We start from the raw sequence: 17923 nt of genomic DNA on the forward strand, positions 1-17923 counted from the left end.
TCGCTTAGCCACACATGAGAACACACCTTCTTATTAGCTACCCGACTGGGGCCCCGTCATACTACGCAGCTCTGGTATAGAGACACGATTCCGTTATCATACTACTACGCTGCGGGCATCGCGAAACGTTCAGGGCTCCAAGTAACTCCGTCGTGATCGGCACCTAGACCAGACAGTGCCCTTCCCCTGAGCACATGACGTTACGAACAAGCATCCATGTCTAGACCATCACTCTGCCATTGCAACATTATACTTCACGTGGAACATTTCACGAGTAAGCGTATGAGATCTTGTACAATACTCTGACATTCCCTATGCTATATGTCTTGTCACTGTCAGTGACACTGCCTGCCTCCTCGCTACCATGTCTTCACTGTCAGTGAAATGTAGCTAGACGACGTCGTCGTCATCGAGGGTGACGACTTGCAGGAAGCATGGTTCCCAGAAGTCGATGCAGTTGGGAGGTCCATGGAACCGCGCAACCGATGACCAGTTGGCTCGAAGGAACCGCAGGACACTACGATCGTCTTCCAGCTCGTGCCACCCAGCCCGGAATCTCGCCGGCGCCTCGGCCGCGTCCGGTTCGTCGAGATGGCGGAGACAACGACCTCCCCCAAGACTCCTGCAGACAGAGCGTCCAATTCCCATGCCGCGCCCTCGGGGTCAGGATCGTCAAGATGGCAACGCCCGTCGAGATGATCTTCCAGCAGGCGCAAGAGCAAATCTTCCAGCCGCGTCAACACGGCCCACAGCAAGCTCGCGGCAGCCGCCAATGCCGTAGAAAAGCCTGCATGGACACGATGTTTCGGGGAGCGATTCACGCAGTTCATCGAGCTCGCAAAGCCCAACGAGGCTTACTGCGCGTTCCAGATAGTGGACGAGCAGCGCATCAGGAGGTTTACAAATAGTCTGCCACGCAGTAGATTACAATAGAGCAAGTTCTCATGGCAATGTATGAAATGTGATGTGATTGTGTCTCTGAGTGACTGGCCTCGACATTGCGTGTAGTTCGTAAATGTGCAGCGTAAATGTTGTTGCTGTGGGGAAAATCCCTGCTGCATTGGTCGCTGCGTGTCTAGGACCCCTTGTCACATACCCTGCTAGCCCGTACCCGTACGGGTCGGCCCGCATTTAATCACAAACGTTCATTTCATTAATCTTCGTCTAGTTATCTTATCAGTTATTTATAAAAGCAAACGCCAACCCTGCAGTGTCAAGGCTCCCTCCCTATGAATAGTGCATCCTCAGACGGATTCCTTCAAACGACGGGTGCTGAAAGGCCGCGATGGCATTGGCAAGGTCGTCCTGCTTCTGCTCCGCAGACTTGTCAGCGGTTTGCGGCTCATCAGAGCTGTCCCGTTCGCTCAACTCGTCAGCCGCCGACCTGTCGGACCCCCTATTCGGGGCCTTTCCCTTGATGAGGTCTTGCTGAAAGTTGCGACGTTTGAGATCCCGGACCTCTCTCCTCAACTGAATGACCTCCTCGTTTACCTCCTCGAGCTCGTCGACCTCGGCTTTGGGCACCGTAACCATCTCAGGCTGCGGCGGTAAAGACTCTTCCTCTGGGGGTCGCGGCGACGAGGGCGTGTCCATGCCGGCAATGCGCTTCTGCTTGTTGACTTCTTTCGCGGCTTCACGGCGGACGGCGAGGATGTCGCGCTCCATGTATTCGGGGAGGCTTTTCTGGCTTGGCAGCTCGCTGCCCGAGCCCTTTCTCGAGGTGACAAAGCTGTTGTAGAGCTTCGTCATTAGGCCCCACGTCGGGAGCCCGCCCATGTGCGTCATGCCGTCCAAGGCCTGGATGACATTCGTGGTGTCGGTCCTGTGAACCTTGTACGGGTGAGAAGGGAAGCCATCGTTGGGGTCTACCGGGTCAGTGGCCTGGGCGACTGCCTCAAGCGAACGAAGAAAGTTGGAGAACATGCCTGGGTCGATGCCGTCCTTCAGGAGACTGTCGCGCGTCCGCTGGTGGAGGTGCTTGATGGGCGTGCCGAGTCCCTTGTCCTCCTGAATCAGCTCCATGAAGCGCGTGAAGAGGGGATCCCCGGTCGGGTTCTTCAGCGGCCAGTCCTGCCAGTCCTTGTGCCGCAGGATCGAGGCGTACTGCAGCGCGATGACAACAAGCCCCGGCTTCCCCTGCAGAAACGGATGGTAGAGCAAGTGCGTCAGCTCCGTGCAGAACCCGTTGGTCCAGCCAGGCCGCATGGTGCCTCTGTTGATGGCTTCGTTGAGCGCGTCGTCGTATTCCAGATGGTTGGCCTTGGAGATGAGCTGGCGGGGCGTCAACTTGCAGAAGCGGATGCATGCCTTCCACATCTTCAGGATCTCGACAACGAACTTAATCTGGATGTCACGGTCGGGATCCGCCTTCCACGCCTTGACCAGTCTCTTTTCATCCTTCGCCGACCAGCCTTCGTCGAGCACTGGCTTCTTCGGGATGATGGCGTCCAGCTCGTCCTGCGTCACAAAGGGATAGTGATTCATGAAAAATTCGTTGATTTCGCTAAAGTCACTGCTGTTCTGGTGGCTCTCCTGTTCCTCCCAGAATTTTTGGTCAGCTTTGGACCACACGACCGCTGTGTCTGTCTTTGGGCCTGGCCGTCTTCTTGGTTGGGGTCTTGGCTGGGGTTGCATTCTTCTTCGTGGAGTTTCCTGTGCCCTTCTTTGAGCCACTAACCTTCTCGACGACCTCGACTTCGTCATCTTCAAGTTCTTCCTCTGATTCGTCTTCATCTCGCTCTTCCTCTTCCTCATCCGAGCCGAGATCGTCGTTGCGATCCGCGCTCTCATTTTCGGCCTCAGCCGCTTCCTGGAGTTTTCGCTTTTGGCGCTTTTGAGCCCTCTTGGACGGTTTGGGCTTCGGGGCGGCGCGCTTGCCAGTGGCGGTTTTGGGCGGCATCTTGGGTGATACTGACGGTGTGTGTATGTGGGTGGGTGAGTGAAGAGGAAAGATTCGGGGTGAGAAGCGACGCTTTAGGTAGATACCGCGGTCGGTGGGGCAGAGCGGTGTGTCTGTACCCTCGGACGCGTGCAGCAGGCGGCCTTTTCTGCTGGCGTCTTGTTAAAAACAATCAGGGTGAGTCTGGCGGGGCACGGCAAATACCTAGGTACCTTACCTTACCTAGGTACTTTAGGTAGGTAAGGTAGGTTGAGTTCAAGCCTGGGAGCGTGGTGCCGAACGCATGGTCTGTGCTGTAGGGCTGGATGTGAGATAAGCGAAGTAGTAGCGTCGATCTGTGCCAGGGCATCGATGCCAGTCCCTGCATTATGTACCTACCTAGGCACCTAACTACCTAGGGAACGTCGCCGCCCCTAACGCTAACGTCTTAAAGGTTGCCCATCGCCCGTTGCCAGTTGCCTGGGATCAGCGTCAAATGCGTAAGTATCCTTGACTTCATATCAACCTCTTATTACGATAATATCACAGGGGCTGGTGCCTCTTGAGAAAATACAACCGCCTTGAGTACAAGCCGCCGCAAAGTAAAGGCATGCAGTTGCTGGATTCTGGAAACACTCAAGGGCAGCTTCATATGTATTTTAATAGGTCAGCTTCAAAGGCCAACCTGAGCCTGTGTAGATACTTAAATGCTTCCTGGAGTGATCTAAAAGCATGCCCACAGCGAACACCACCTTTGTGAAGGAGGACACAGTGTAAACGGAATCTCGTCTTCTAAATTCCTAAGGTTCACCTCTGGCGTGGCCTTTCAGCGTGGGCCCACATTTAGATCAAGCGAGCTTGCCCAAGTGTTTGCTTGCTTGAATTATCTTCGCGAAACCCAAACCACCGACAGCTCTCCTCTATCCTTCCTCCTCACAACATCAACAACCGAGCCGACGCCACAACACAAAAGCTCCGAATGATGTACAATCCATCCATCTACCAAAGCCACTCTGCAGGCGTTCCAATGACGAATATGGGTCAGCCAGGACAGTTCCTCGTCCCAAACGGGCAAAGCCAGTTAAGTTTCACCCGAATTAGGAGTTAATCGCAGTTTGCTGACCAGATCGCAACAGCCGACGGCTGCTAACGCTGCCGCCCCCATGGCTCATCATCCTGCACCATGCGAATACGCCGCCCCCCAGGCACAGTCGACGTATGACACTGGTCCCGGACCATCGCAGCCGACAGCTGTCTACAACGTCCATCATGCGCCGCAACATCAGCAGCATCCTGCTCAGGCCCCTTTGCAGACTCTGTATCAACAGCCCCCTGCCCCGGCTCAGTACCAGCAGCACCCTGCCCCGGCCCTGATGCAGGCTCAGTATCAGCCGCGTATTCTGCAGCATCTGGTCCAGGCTCAGCAGCCCCTCGCCAGGCCCCCTTGGCAGGCTCAGTATCAGCAGCCTCCAACCCAGGCTCAGTATCAACAGCCTCCAGCTCAGGTACATTACCAGCAGCCTCCTACACAGGCTCCATATCAGCAAGGACCTGCCCAGACTCAGTACCAGCAGCCTCCCTCTCAGGCTCAATACCAGCAGCCTCCAGCACTGGTGTATCAACAACTTCCTGCAGCGCTGTACCAGCAACCTCCTGCGCCGCAATACCAACAGCATCCTGCACAGACTCCATATCAGCAACTACCCTTCCAGGCTCAGTACCAGCAGGCTCCTCTGCAGGCTCCGGTCCAACCTCCTGTCCAGGCCCCGTTGCAGCCTCCCTACTAGCAGCCTGTTGCCCAGGCTCAATACCAGCCCCTTCTTCACCAACCTGGGTATCAAGTGATTCCGATGCAGCCAGGGCCCCAAGTTACCCCCGCGCAGACTGCGCGTCAGCCCCCTCCATTCCAGTCTGCTCTAACAGAGCGTCAGACTTATCCCACACAGCCTGGACCTCAAGAGACCTCCGCCCATCCGGGACCCCAAGGCATTCCAGCGCAGACTGCGCTTCAGCCTGCTCCCATCCAGCATCCCCCTGCCCAGCCTAGGTATCAAGCAACCGCCACGAAGGCAGTATCCCAAGGAGTTCCAGCTCACAGTCAGACTGCGCCTGAAACTGCCTCCCGACCTGCTCCTCGAGGAACTCCCACGCAATCTGCTCCACTTCAGTCCGCCGAGGACTGCCTGACTGATGAGGCGATCGCGGCCATGCACGCAGAGGCACGACCCATCAACGAGGAACGGGAGATTGGTCCATGTGCTGCGTCCAAGAAGCACAGGCAATGCAAGAACAAAGCTTCTGCCAGCCAAAATCGACGGAAGAAGGCTGTCCAGCGTGGCATAGAAGAAGCCTGGGATGATACTGATAGAGTACGCCGACCAACTCAGACGGAGGCCATGAAGAAGACCAGCTGCGAGAATCTGTCTCTAAAGGTTCCAGTTCGTCATTCTAGGGGCGGAGTCTATGGCGAAGTCAACCGCGACGACAGCTCCCTCTGCGGCCCTTGCACTGTTTCCCAACGGTTCAAGGAGGAACCCTGCGACGAGCACTTTGGCCACGACCAGCGAGTGGGGCTACAATTCCAGGGACTCCCAAGCCCTGTAAGGCAGAGGTTTAGCAGGATGTAGGGATGGTGTGTTCATAGTTAAATTCAGTTTTGATAGAAATTGAAGAACATGAATGCTCACTTTCTTTGGTGACTTTTGGACATTCTGAATCTGCGTATCCGTGACGGAAAGGGATTCTAACGGCGGCTTCGCTTCTTCAGTAAATAAGTTCTAGAAGCTGAAACATGCCCCAAATCAACTCACCAGCTAGTTATCTGTTTATCATCTGCTTAGAAGTGTACGGATGTTGTACAGAAGATGGGACAGTCTTGCAACTAGTTGACCGTCTGCCCGGTCGTTTACAAGCGCAATACTTTCTTCAAGTACGATGCATCTCCCACGCGAAGCACTACGTTGGAACATTATGTGAGAAATAGAAGATGGCTGCGGACAGCTTACGCTATGCTATACATGTTCAAAATGGCCAAGTCAATCTGCGTGTAACATCTCCTGACATGCCTGTCTTGAGGCAGCTGTGATGTAACCTGTCGATGAATTCGACTCGGACTGTGATATGTGCTAGTTCAACGCCGCCCTGCTACCTTCAAGTAGGAGAAATAACTTCTGAACATTCACATGCAGAACCCAAAACAGTTGCAAACACACGGGGCAGTCAGCTAATGAGCCTATCTAGGTTCTCCAGCTAAACTACGCTCCCTGGCGGATCCAGCGTCCAGTGCGAGGACGACCCGCGTAGATTGGTCTGAGCATCATCACCAGCGTATTGTGAGCAGAATACCTCAGCGCAGCCCTTTACCAGCTCAGTAGGCAGCCCAAGTCTTCAACAACCAGGAATCTGGCGCAGTGGGTTAACCCACAGCTCAGTACCAGATGAGACTCATCGCCTAGCGTCAGTAGCGTGCCAGTTCGAATGCAGACTGCAATTCTTTTTGCTTCCTTTTTGCTGCTATGAAGTGAACAACAGTCATTCCACAGAAACTCTGGGCTTTTATTAACTTCCCTTATTAGCGACCTTTAGATGCGAGGTCTGCCATCTGGGCTCTCTTACATCGACTTACCCCGCGAATTCACATCACATGCACAACCTTCATGCCCACCAAACATAAACGTCAATTCATCTATCACTGGTATCATTCAGCCCATCATCTCCTCGTCCTCATCACCGCCGCCGCCCATCTTCCGGCGCAGTCTCACGGCGTCCTCGTCCCGCTTCCTCCGCTCGAGACCCTCCTTGATCCACGCATCGTACTCGGCATCGCCCTTGTCAATCTTTTGCGCGACGACGCCCTTGAGAACCTCGCCCGCGAAGCCCACAAAGTTGTGCCGGCGGAGGGCGTTCTCGAAGCGCCAGTTGCGGCGCTTCTCGTTCTCGCGCTCGAGCGTCTCGGCGTCGCCAATCTCGCGCGCGGCGATGCGGGGGTCGCGCACCATGGCGAGCACGTTGAAGCGGATCTCGGAGCTGGCGTAGGTGAGGACGCGCTCCTGCAGGATCTGCATGACCTTGGCGGGGAAATTATCGGTGTCGCAGGGGCCGTGGGAGATGGGGGCGGGCTGCAGGCCGTCGAGCTCATACAGCTTGCCGTTGATGGGGGTGTATGCGATGAAGTGGAAGGCGTCCTCGGCCTCGCCCGTCTTTTGCGTCTCGTCGACGAAGGGACTGCTCTTGGCGAAGCTGTTGTGGACGTCGCGGATGAGGTCCGAGTTGCTGAGGGCCTCGCCGCGGAACTCGGGCGGCAGCACCATGGTGAAGTCGCGGAACTCTGTGAGCTTGTCGCCAATCTCGACGTCGGCCGTCTTGTTGAGGACGACGCTCAGGAGGGCTTGCGTGCCGCAGGCGTTCTGGATGGTTTGCTGGGCAAAGAAGATTTGTTCGGCGGCATCGCGGTCGAAGGATTCGGGCGCACGCGCGGGCAGGCCTTCGGACGGGTAGCGGAAGAGGAAGATGATGCCGTAGACGGGCTGGAGAGGGGCCAGCTCGTCGGGGGAGAGCGTCAGGAGCTCCTCAAACTGGACGCCTTTGACGCCGAGGTTCTCGAGGAGGTAGGTGAAGACACCCTGGGCGGTTAGCTGGGTCGTCAAGAAGGACGTCGTTCACATACTGCGTCGGACTCGACTGCAGGAGTTAGCTGGGTTGGGCATCAGAGGCGGTGTCCTTACTCGTGTTCCATCCACTCATCTTGACGGTTGTTGAGGCTTGGAGTGAAGGACGATTGAATTTCCAAGCAAGCACAGTTGACGTAGGAGCTTGGGTGGGTCGCTGTTGCTTCAGTGGGGCGGACCGGGGTCAAAGATCCGCCGAATGCTTATCGCATGGGCTTATCGGTACAAACAGACGTGATATATCAATCATTTGCTATCTACAACTAATGTCCATGATCCGTTGTACAATTAAAATAACCCTCGACAGACAAATCATTGCACAGAGCGCGGTGTGACGGCGCGCTGTGGGATAGTCACCATTGCGACACCCTCCTTCTGGTCCGACGAATCCAGGCGCGAGCTCGTCCGGAACGAGCTCTCATGGTCGGGGTCTTGCATGTTGAACGAACGCTTACTGTCGGCATCTGCATGGCCGAAGCAGCCTTGAGCGCGTACAGCGCGAACGAACCAGGGCTGCTTGCCAGAGCCCTTCCAAGACCAGTATTCCTTCATGTCATACTCACGAGGCTCCAGCCTGCCGCCAGAGAGCCAAACAGTCAGAGCGATGAGGCCGTTGAGGACGGTGTACACAAAGACGCCCCTGGTCATGTTAGCAGTGAGCGGCAGACGGTTTGGGAGACTTACGCAATGAGACCGTAGGCCACGCTGTAGGAGAAGGGGATAAAGGTCATCACCACAAACGAGGGAAGCACGTCGCCTATGTAGCGCCAGTTGATCTGAGTGATTTGGCGAATCATCATGCAGCCAACCAAAACGAGCGTGCAGCCGGTTGCCCAAGGAGGAATGGAGGCGAAGACGGGGGCGAAAAAGATGGAGATCAGAAAGCAGAGTCCCGTGGTCATGGCCGTCAGACCGGTGCGACCACCCTCGGCGATGCCCGCGCCGCTCTCGATGAAGGCGGTGACGGGCGAGCAGCCGAACAGAGCACCGATGGAGATGCACGCAGCGTCACAGCAGTAGGCGATGGTGGACCGAGGGAAGTCGCCGTCCTTGGGGTCGACAACGCCGCAGAAGCGAACCATGGAGTAGAGAGTGGCCGTGGCGTCAATGATGTCGACGTACAGAAAGGTGAAGAGAGCCAGGGCGAACTGCGAGCCATTCTTGGCGACGTCCCAGTCGAGAGCATTCAGAGTGTTCCGGATGGGGTGGAACGAGACGACGTTCTTGAAAAAGTCGAAGCGAGCGTCGCCCTCCTCGGTGTAGGGGAAGTAGGTGATGGCGGTGTTGCGACTGACAGGTCAGCCAGATTCAAGCACAGAATGGACAACTTACGGCCACGAGAGAATGGACACCAGGGCGATGCCGATGATGAGGGCGTACTTGACGCGGAACGACATGAGGTAGGCTGTGACGACGCCGCCGGCAAAAATGGCAGTCCACATCTATAGTCGTCAGCTACACCTCTTGTTTCGTGCGGGGCTCCTCACCTTGGGACTTGACATGAGCCCTCCCTTGCACATTTGCGACGCAGGGTCAATCATTTCGATCGGGCATCCGGCAATGGCCAGAGGGGTGGCTTTCCAGCCGCCCGTGATGGCACCGATGCCGGTCGAGTACGAAAGGCCAATCTCCGTGAGGAAGAACCCGATGCCGACTCCGGTTGCCGTCTTGATCGTTGCGGGGATGAGCTTGACGAGCCACTGACGCATTCCGGTGAGGGCGAGGAAGATGAAGATGAGACCCTCGACAAAGACTGCCGTCAGGGCGACCGAGTACGGGATGTTGCCGGAGCCGTTGGGGCCGACGACTTGGAAGGCGAAGTAGGCGTTGAGGCCCATGCCGGGACTGGAAACGTTAGTCGGTGTCTAGCGTGCGTGCGAGGCCACTTACGCCAAGGCCACGGGCAGGTTGGTGAAGAAGCCAAAGATGAAGCTGGCAAGGCCGGCGATTGCGGCAGTCGCAGTGATCAGATCGCGTCGAACGTCTGAAAGATTAGCAGAGTTCGAGGCTCGGACGCAGTCACTCACCCTCCTTGCACGCCTTGTAGGCGTCAATGGTATCGCAGTCAGCCCTGTTTTCCAGGTCGCAGACGCAATTACCACCGGTCTGCGAGAGAATGATGGCCTGTCTCGTCAGCAAAAGTCTTGGAGGGCGCAAGGCCACACTCACGTTGACTGCAATGATGTATGCCATGGTCGCGAACGTAGTGGCTCCGGCGCGAATTTCCCGTAGGAACGACGAGTCGGGGATCTCCTTAGGCTGCTGACGGTTAGCACCCGCATCCCCAGCGACGGAAGAGACCTACGTGACCGCTCCCTTCCAATCTGAAAATTCGTCCAAAGGTAGAAAACGAAATCATTTTGTCGAAGCGATCGACAGCCTTCCACATGCCGCGGAACTTGGGATGGCCACGGCGGACGGGGGATCCAACGGGCGGTTCAGCTTCCAAACGCTCCATGTTGGAGTGTGTAGACATGTTGCTCATGGTGGAAGAAGGAGAGTCGGTGGGCGAACAGCCAGTCGACTCGGGAAATGAGAGGAAGAGAAGAGGAGGTGGTGACACAAGACTCTGTACAGAACAAGGTTCTGATGTCTTGAACGTGTGCGAGGTGAAAAGAAAGAGGCCGCGATGGAGGCGAAAAAGAGAGGCAGGCGGCGGGTGTTGAATCTTGGGGGAGCAGCGCTGCACCGTTGAAAAGAAAAAAAAAGGAGCGTTGATGAGGCGATCGGGAAAGGGCAACAGTGGCAGGAACAGATATATCCTTGCTTCGTCTACGGCGATCCCCTGGCAACTGGGCAACAGCGCCGGTGAAAGAAGGTGTGTCAGTGTTTCTTTTCCCATGCAGCGCCAATGCCGCGTGGAGGTGGGGACGGGAGAGAAGGTCCAGGCCGCCACACTGGCGGCTACCTTATCCAGCTGTCCACGTTCTGGCAGGTGCTAGCTTACTTGCCGGAAGCCCGCCATTGGCCACCTGAGGTAAGAAAGCCTCCTTTGGCTCGATAAGGGGACGTCTGGAGGCGTGAAGCTGATTGCCGTCAAAGGAAGCAACCGCTTGAATGGGAGAGGGGCTCAGCGCCACTGCCCAAACGGGGAGAGGAAGGCACGATGACAACCACCGACCTGGAAAGCCCACCAGAACGGCGCCTGCCCTAATCGGCTGATATCGCCAACTTCTCCTTGAACTCGCACGCCACTCCTACCGGATATCGCTCTCGTACGAGAGGTCAGGCGTCGGGAGAGCGACAACAGGTCGACTCTGGACGAACTCCATCTGTGCGCGACGCCTCCAAACCTTCCCTCAGCCATCGCCTTAAACATACGCCAGGCCTGATTAGCAGCGACGCTCGGGCTGCTGCCGACGAACGAGCCAGCATCCGAACCTGGCCTCGACCTCGTTAATACAAACTCTATTCTGAGTGGTGTGTTCGAGATAACCTCACATCAACTCACTCGCTGGGCAAGTCGAAGCCGTCGCATCCCAAAGTTCCTCCAGCTGACCTCTTCACCTCAACCGGCATCGCGCTGACGTCTACTAAGCAATAGCGGTATCCGCGCAGGCAGGCGAAAGACAGACGATCAATTTCCTGCAGGTTGCCGTGCCGTGTTAGACAGCGCAAGCGAAACATGTCTTGAAGCTCCTTGATAGGACCGCCAAGGCAGGCCATCGGTACTATGCATTTTATGCGGGAAATTTGTCGCCTACCAAGATTGGGCCTGTGACAATTGCCTCCTTTTCTTGCGTCAGACACTCGCAATGTTCCATCTGTTCCCGGCTGACCTTGCCTGTCCTACAGTTGTCCGTCGTCGGCCAGTCTTCTCGCGAACCCTCAAGACATGCACGTCGCACCTTCTCATGCACTGCTACGCATACATAAACCGCTCTTTCCCTCGCTCTCCGGAAGCACCATCACGACGCCAAAGTTTAACGGGTTGGGCCTGCTCCACGTGGTTATCGTCTTTGTAAGCTCGCCTGCCCGTGTTGGGCGTCGGGCAACACTACCAATTGAGGCGTCAAACTTGTCGTCGACTGTTGCCATATCGTACCTGCTGCTCCCCAAACCAGAAAAGTGCGAGGTGCGCGGATAAAGGCCAGGAACTGTTGGGCTTTGTTGGAAAAAGAAACGAACATCATGTTTGCTTTCTACGTTGTCGTCGTCCGCAAACTTGCTCAAACAGGTTAGGCCAGCCGCAAAAGTGCCTGGCCCGGTGAGGGTGCAAGCAGTTGCTGTGCATTGATCACTCGGTGGCTTATCTGGCTTGGCCGAACGACACATCGCTGAGTTGTGACTGGCGTGCTGGACACCCTCCCAGGACAAGCCCCGCAAGGCCCCTGACACGGGCTGCTCATTAGCGGTGCCAGCTCTCTGGGATGTTGGAACCTGACCATTCACGCCTGCTTTGACGCCCCAAGATGGATCCTGACCCCTGGGGCTCAGGGGGATAGCCCTGCCCCGGATTGCCGTTCCCTTGCAGATCCGCCGCCCACCATGCTCGACCAGATCCTGGCGGCCGTCATGACCTGCTTCTCACTCCATCTCGCTCGACCACTCGCATTCGACGCCGACGCACCTCGTCACCCTTCCAGCTAGCCTCGCTGCGCCACCATGCTTGTCACCTTGCTGGTCGAGTCTGGAATCCATCCCGAAGCCAGCATCTGGCATCCAGCGACCAGCGGATGCTAGTCATCGGCATGGGCGACGGCTACCTCCCGCAAAACGGTCAGTCGGGACCGATGAGATGGAACGCATGATTGACAGTTACTGTTGCTGGCCAAAGACTGCGCCTGTCAATAGGTTTGGTGCGACGGTGTCCAGCCAGTCCGACCGCGGGCTTGAATCGACGGGGCACAAGGGGATGAGAAGGCAGCTTGCAGCTGTCTGGTGTGGTGCCATGGCAGTTTGCAGAGATCGAGCAAACATTCATCCGTAACTTGATCGCGTAGTAAGATCAGCTCAACTCAGCTCGCGAGCTAGGGTAGTCGTCTCGTCCAACAGCCGAGTCGAATCCAACCAGACGGCTAGCGCTAGCAAGTTAGCAGCTCGTCCATAGCTGGAACGGACTTGTCGATAGTCACCGCCCAGTGGAATGATGTGAGCCATCTCTGCCATGTGGTAGACGACCGATCCCGCGCCGGTGCAGTTGCTGAAAGGTTCCGGCACGCCGGTGCAGGTCCACATGGCACCTTATCAGTGACCCAACCTGCGTGCCATGGCCGGCATGCCAAGGGCATTGTCAATGAATCAGGAGACGAATGCGCAAAGGACTCGGAGGGGCATCAATCAGGACAATCAGCAAGCGCAATAAAAGCCTCACTAACAACACCATCGCCGGGGCTGTCGGCACCAACACTCTGCGCCGGCACCAACTGCTGCCGGCTCCCACACACTGCTGTGCTCGGTGCCACAGCCCTGGCGCACGATTGTGACGAACTCCGGCTAGGACGTCCTGGCTAGTCGTTGAGGAATAAGCAACGCAAAGCAGACGGATTGAGACAATGGAAAAACAGTGAGCGATGAAGGCCCAATGATGGTGTCCCAGATGGACGGGCGTCCAGGGACATGGCCGGCCAAACGCCACAAAATCTCAGATGACTGCATGTTCTATCGGCGAGGGACCAGGAGCCTGCTTCGTGTTCGTCCCCATTCGATATATGGCCAGGCGGCGAGGGAGGGGAGCACAAATTGATGATGGAGCTGGATCTGCACCGGGTCGGCCTGGGACCCGGCCATGACATGACACCGTACATAATGACGGGGTTGCGCACGATCACACACTGTCGCCGACCCTGGTTTGAGAGACTGTGATTATTTGTCCCAATGCCTTTTGTAGGAGCGTCGTCCCCTGCTCCCGCCGCCAGTGTCTCCTCACCTCTGGCACTCTCAGGCTGGCCCGACAGATGGAGGTAGGCTGCGCGTTGACGACCTGTACACAAGCCAGAGAACACGACGCGCTGTGACGGCACGCACGGAATCGAGTATCGAGTGCAGCTGCCAGAACGACTGGCGACGGGTAGGAACGACTACCGCATGCTGACTGTCAAACTGCCATCCCCATCAGCCCTTTCGCACTGGTAACTGAATCGGTGCGCGCGCGTGTCCCTTTGATACACTAGCGGCGTTTCTCTTCCCGCAACTCCTGCCTCTTAGGCCTGTCGTTCCTGCCTTCGTCTCGAATCCCTCTTTTTTTTTTATTAAGCACCCCTCGCAGACGATAGCTTCCCTTTTGTTGTTTTCTTCAGTTCCGCCGACGCTCGTCATCTCGGTTCCTTGCATCGCTCTGTTCTACCTTGGCAGTCCTCCTCGACGATTCGGGCTCCCGGGCGTCTCGGCTGTTTTACCTGCCAACCTGCGACTTCCTAACGCCGACTGCAACTGTATCTTAACTTCATCTTCACCACCCAATTCCACGCCCACCATCAGACGAACGACTCCCGGTCCTCCTCGGTGCTAAATCACTATCCACGTCTGGTTTTTCCGAATTTCGGGCATGAGACCATTCACCGGGCGCCACCTGCATCTCCGAGTCTCGAATCGTCCTCTCGTCCGCTTATATCCAGCATTGCTACCGCCATCACCCTTTCTTTCGTCACTCCCGTCTTCTCGAAAACCCGCCGCCCGCCATGTGGGAGGTTGTCTGGACAGACCCCGATAGGGAGTCTAGGAAAGAGCATCGCGACCGCAAGGCCACCGAGCGAGAGCAAAAGGAAAAGTCTCGCGCAGCTAGAAGCTCCATGTCCACCCGCAGCTCATCGTCCTCCGACAACAAGCCGTTCAGTTTCTTCGGATCCAGGAGTCTTAAGAAGACGTTTACCCCGTCCACCAAATCATCGGCTCTAAAGGTGCCAAGCATCGACAGCACGCGCAGAGGCTCGCTGCTGTCTGCAGTCTCGGAGCCGCCCCCCTCGGAGCTACCCTGCAGCCCAGTCACAACGGTTGCCACGGCGGATCGCACTTATATACCCGACCATTTCATCGAGGACTCGCAGAGCTCTCCGAGCTCCAACAGAGGTACTTGCGTACGCATCGTCAGCCTTGCCACAGCTCACTGATACCAGGTTTCATAGATTCCGTGTTTTCAAAATGGACAGACAATTCAAAATGGACAGAGCCCTCGTTGGCGGTCCCGTGTTCGCCATGCACCGCGTCCGTGGCCGAGTCGTCGGCCGCCAAAGCCTCCCACTACGTGCAGACCCTTGGGCCCACGTCGTTCATCACCAAAAGCACCGAGGTGACCATCCTCCCCCGGACCACCGAGAACGAGTTAGCCGGCATGGTCTCCCATGTCACCATAACGGCAGAGCCTGTCAAAGAGGAGCCGCCGACGCCGCCGCGGTCTCCAGCCATACAGTAAGTGCACCGTCCTTTCGGGGAGCCTCGCTAACCAGTCAGACCACAAACGCCCGCTTTCGTGGACAGCCCCGTCAACCTCTTTCCGGGACAGCCCACGCCGAGGCAATCCCTCCGCCGTGTGCCATCGTGGACTACCTCCTTCAAGCCCAACAACCCAGACGCCTGGAAACCACCCGACGCCTGGGACTGCTCTCCTGCCGAGGTGCGGACGCCCATGATGGACGACGTCATTGAGGAAACGCCAGAGCTCGAAACCGGACTCTCCCTGTCGATGGACCTTAACGGGATGCAGCGCGAGGTGAGGCGGATGGCCGCCGCCAGCTCCAGTATACGTCTGCTGCGGTTGAAGGAGGTCTGGGGCGACACGAACGACGCCAGTCTTTACAAGGAGCTGGAGATGGAAAAGAAGCGGTGGATGCTTTCGTCCCTGCACAACATGGACAAACCAATGGACACGGACCACACGCGAAACGCCCCCAACAAGATCACGCCGGCCAAGGCAAGAAAGGTTCTTGCTCTCTATGAGACGCAAGGTGAGTGTCCGTCGCCTGTACGAGAGGCCAGACTAACGCCTCCAGCAACCACTTCGTACCTGGCAGCTGTCCACTTCAACAAGCAGGTCTACCACCTCTCGTCATCTCCTCTGTCCCACACCCTGTTCCCCAACATTCATCCGGTCCTTGCCCCGGCCATCTCTCCGTCGGCCTTTCCCGTTGCCTCGTCGCTCTTTGGCGCGGTGTACTCTCTCGGCCTCCCGGCGCTGCTCCCCTCGCCCGAGGTGCCCGGTCTCTTGAAGAACGTCCACCGCTGCCTTGCCCAGGGAGGCACGTTCCACCTCACACTCATTGACCCCCTCCCCGTCACAAGCACTCTGGGCCCACGCATGCGCTCCTGGATCGAAGACAACCTCATCTTCAACCTGGAAAAAAACTTTCGCTGCATGAACCCGAGCAAGCTGTTCCCTCTCTGGCTGGCAGACGCTTCCCTCCGTGCTGAAGGCAGTACCATCACCACCGTGAAGTTCTTCGCCATCCCGCCCACCGACAAGCCGGACACGGCGACGACCGACTCTGAGCAGCTCGCGGAGAGAGCCATCAAGCAGGAGCTCCGCAGCCTGGTCGGACGCATGCTCTGGAAAGAGGTGTGGGGACAGTTCATCACGGCCGACAGGTGGTGGTGGGAGCACCCCGACATTGCGGAGGAGTGCGACCAGCTCAAGACCTCGTGGGAGTACAGCATCATCGAGGCAGTCAAGGATGCGTGATTGTCTGCAAACAAAAAACACTTGGAGGAGCAAATGTTTTCTCATTTGGCGTTGGAGGGCCACATTTCTTTCTCAATACCCCAGAGGGCCATGCGCCGCTCGCCTCACGTTGCTCGGGGTCGGCAGATCCGCCGGGACGTGGTGTGGAATCATGTTCGCCGTTGTACTGTACTCGCATTTATCGGGTTTCTTGGGGACTGGGCAGAGGTTCAGGTTTACGGGACTGAGCTACTTTTTCACCTTGGAATCAATCGTTGGACTGGCTATGGCTATGTAAGCGCAGGTTAGAATGGGCTACGATACCGTAATGGTAAATGTCGTGTGGTGCGCGGACATGCAGTTAGAGTTTGTGTTCATCGTGTTTCTGATGAGTCCGGATCGGTCGGTGGTCGAATTGGCGCCCTGCTCGCCATGGGAACCCCGACTTGGACGATCCCATCGGACCCCACGTCAACGGCAACGTGATCCCTGCCCCCCGCACAATCCACTCATCCCTTATGATGAGGCGATTGTCATCGGTTCGCGTCCACGGCAAGGCATCGACAAGAATCGGCGGTGCCAGGTGCCATGAATGCAGTGAAGCGGTTGCAGAGGGGAAGTCGTGCGACGGCGACCTCGGGCGCAGGGTGCCTTGTTGTGCTGTACGCGTGCCTGTCCTGGCGCTTTGGCCCTTGCAGACGGGTTGGCAGGCGTTGGCGATGCATTCACAGTTTGGATTCAGCAGTCACAATACAGGACAATACGATCCTGCGCGCTTTGACCTGCGCCCCAACCGGCGTGAGGCTCCAGCCACAACCGCTGCAGACGATGAGAAGTGACTGACTGACCGTTCAAGACACGCGCGTTTCGGCCGGCGTATTGGGCAGTCGCCGCGCCGTAACGCTCAAGTCGGGAGGCTGTAGTTCGATGCCACCGTGTCATTCGTGCCTGCGGTTGGGGATGGGAAGAACGGCATGAGACGGCGCACAAACCACGGCTGGTGGACGCTGACCGGTTGCATCCAATGCGACGTCGACAGACGCCTGCCGCAGTTGGAGCCGGTTCGTGTTGGACCTGTCCTGTTGGAGGGCATTTGACAGCTGCTGTGCCGTCGCCGGGTAATTAAACAAAAGCTGGGATGGTGTGTCGGACGAGTCTGGATGCAGAGCGAGTCAGCGCTGCACAGCAATGATTTTTGGTTTCCGTCTCCAGATTGTAATCTGCCTGCAAACCCCCTTTGCAGTCTTCGTTTCTTAGGGTCGTTGTCTCTAGCCGAGTACCCGTCCGTGAAGTCAATGACGCACACTCGGTCGAGTGAAAAGCAATTGTTGTCGCCTGGTGAAACGGATCGCCAGGAGCAGACAATGTTTCCATGGACGGTGCTTTGTTCTCGTGTTGGAACAATGCTCGCACTTGTTTTGGCAGAGATCTTCGTCGCGGCATTCCCTGGTTGAGCCCGTCGGCAGGGCTCGAGGAAGAGCACACGCGTAAGGATCAGAAGCCTGTCAATCCGCTGCGTGACGGAAAACAGGGACAGAGTCTGCTAGATATCCGGCCGTCAATGAGGTGCACGAACCAAACAACTTTTTGAAAAAAAAAAAAAAAAAAAAAAGTCCCCGTCTTGACTCGCAGTTTATGAAGCAGCGGGGCCGGAAAAAGCTTGATGTTGGTTTGCACTCAAGCCAAGACGCTGGACAAGCAGAGGTGGAAGCTTTTCTCTGGCAATCTTGGGAGCAGCAGTGGAGCGACGACCCCGGAAAAGATGCGCTGGGCTGGAGCGTGGCT

The 17923-nt window shown here is 56.8% G+C and overlaps 5 protein-coding genes across 5 annotated transcripts; 2 read left to right on the forward strand and 3 right to left on the reverse strand.

Moving 5' to 3' along the window:
* Nucleotides 1-1227: 1227 nt before the first annotated feature.
* On the reverse strand, nt 1228-2899 carry CGGC5_v005249 (uncharacterized protein; the record flags this gene model as incomplete). Its single annotated transcript, XM_032033826.1, has 2 exons — nt 1228-2532; nt 2678-2899. 2 exons carry the CDS (start codon nt 2897-2899, stop codon nt 1228-1230), a joined length of 1527 nt encoding a protein of 508 aa, XP_031893470.1.
* Nucleotides 2900-4041: 1142 nt separating this feature from the next.
* On the forward strand, nt 4042-4665 carry PEG3 (Paternally-expressed gene 3 protein; the record flags this gene model as incomplete). Its single annotated transcript, XM_032033837.1, has 1 exon — nt 4042-4665. The coding sequence occupies one exon, from the start codon at nt 4042-4044 to the stop codon at nt 4663-4665; it is 624 nt and encodes a 207-aa protein (XP_031893457.1).
* Nucleotides 4666-6579: 1914 nt separating this feature from the next.
* On the reverse strand, nt 6580-7621 carry uch2-0 (Ubiquitin carboxyl-terminal hydrolase 2; the record flags this gene model as incomplete). The annotated part of the gene is made up of 3 exons (XM_032033859.1): nt 6580-7500; nt 7545-7558; nt 7603-7621. The coding sequence occupies 3 exons, from the start codon at nt 7619-7621 to the stop codon at nt 6580-6582; spliced, it is 954 nt and encodes a 317-aa protein (XP_031893472.1).
* Nucleotides 7622-7857: 236 nt separating this feature from the next.
* On the reverse strand, nt 7858-10030 carry CGGC5_v005252 (putative xanthine/uracil permease; the record flags this gene model as incomplete). Its single annotated transcript, XM_032033870.1, has 8 exons — nt 7858-8185; nt 8230-8835; nt 8878-8987; nt 9033-9390; nt 9436-9529; nt 9573-9669; nt 9715-9804; nt 9851-10030. 8 exons carry the CDS (start codon nt 10028-10030, stop codon nt 7858-7860), a joined length of 1863 nt encoding a protein of 620 aa, XP_031893473.1.
* Nucleotides 10031-14165: 4135 nt separating this feature from the next.
* Nucleotides 14166-16159, forward strand: CGGC5_v005253 (uncharacterized protein; the record flags this gene model as incomplete). Its single annotated transcript, XM_032033893.1, has 4 exons — nt 14166-14553; nt 14601-14892; nt 14935-15428; nt 15474-16159. The coding sequence occupies 4 exons, from the start codon at nt 14166-14168 to the stop codon at nt 16157-16159; spliced, it is 1860 nt and encodes a 619-aa protein (XP_031892975.1).
* Between the last annotated feature and the right edge of the window lie 1764 nt (nt 16160-17923).

The sequence above is a fragment of the Colletotrichum fructicola genome, assembly GCF_000319635.2.
Source record: "Colletotrichum fructicola Nara gc5 chromosome Unknown KSG_Nara_v1_contig03, whole genome shotgun sequence".
Classification (NCBI taxonomy): domain Eukaryota; kingdom Fungi; phylum Ascomycota; class Sordariomycetes; order Glomerellales; family Glomerellaceae; genus Colletotrichum; species Colletotrichum fructicola.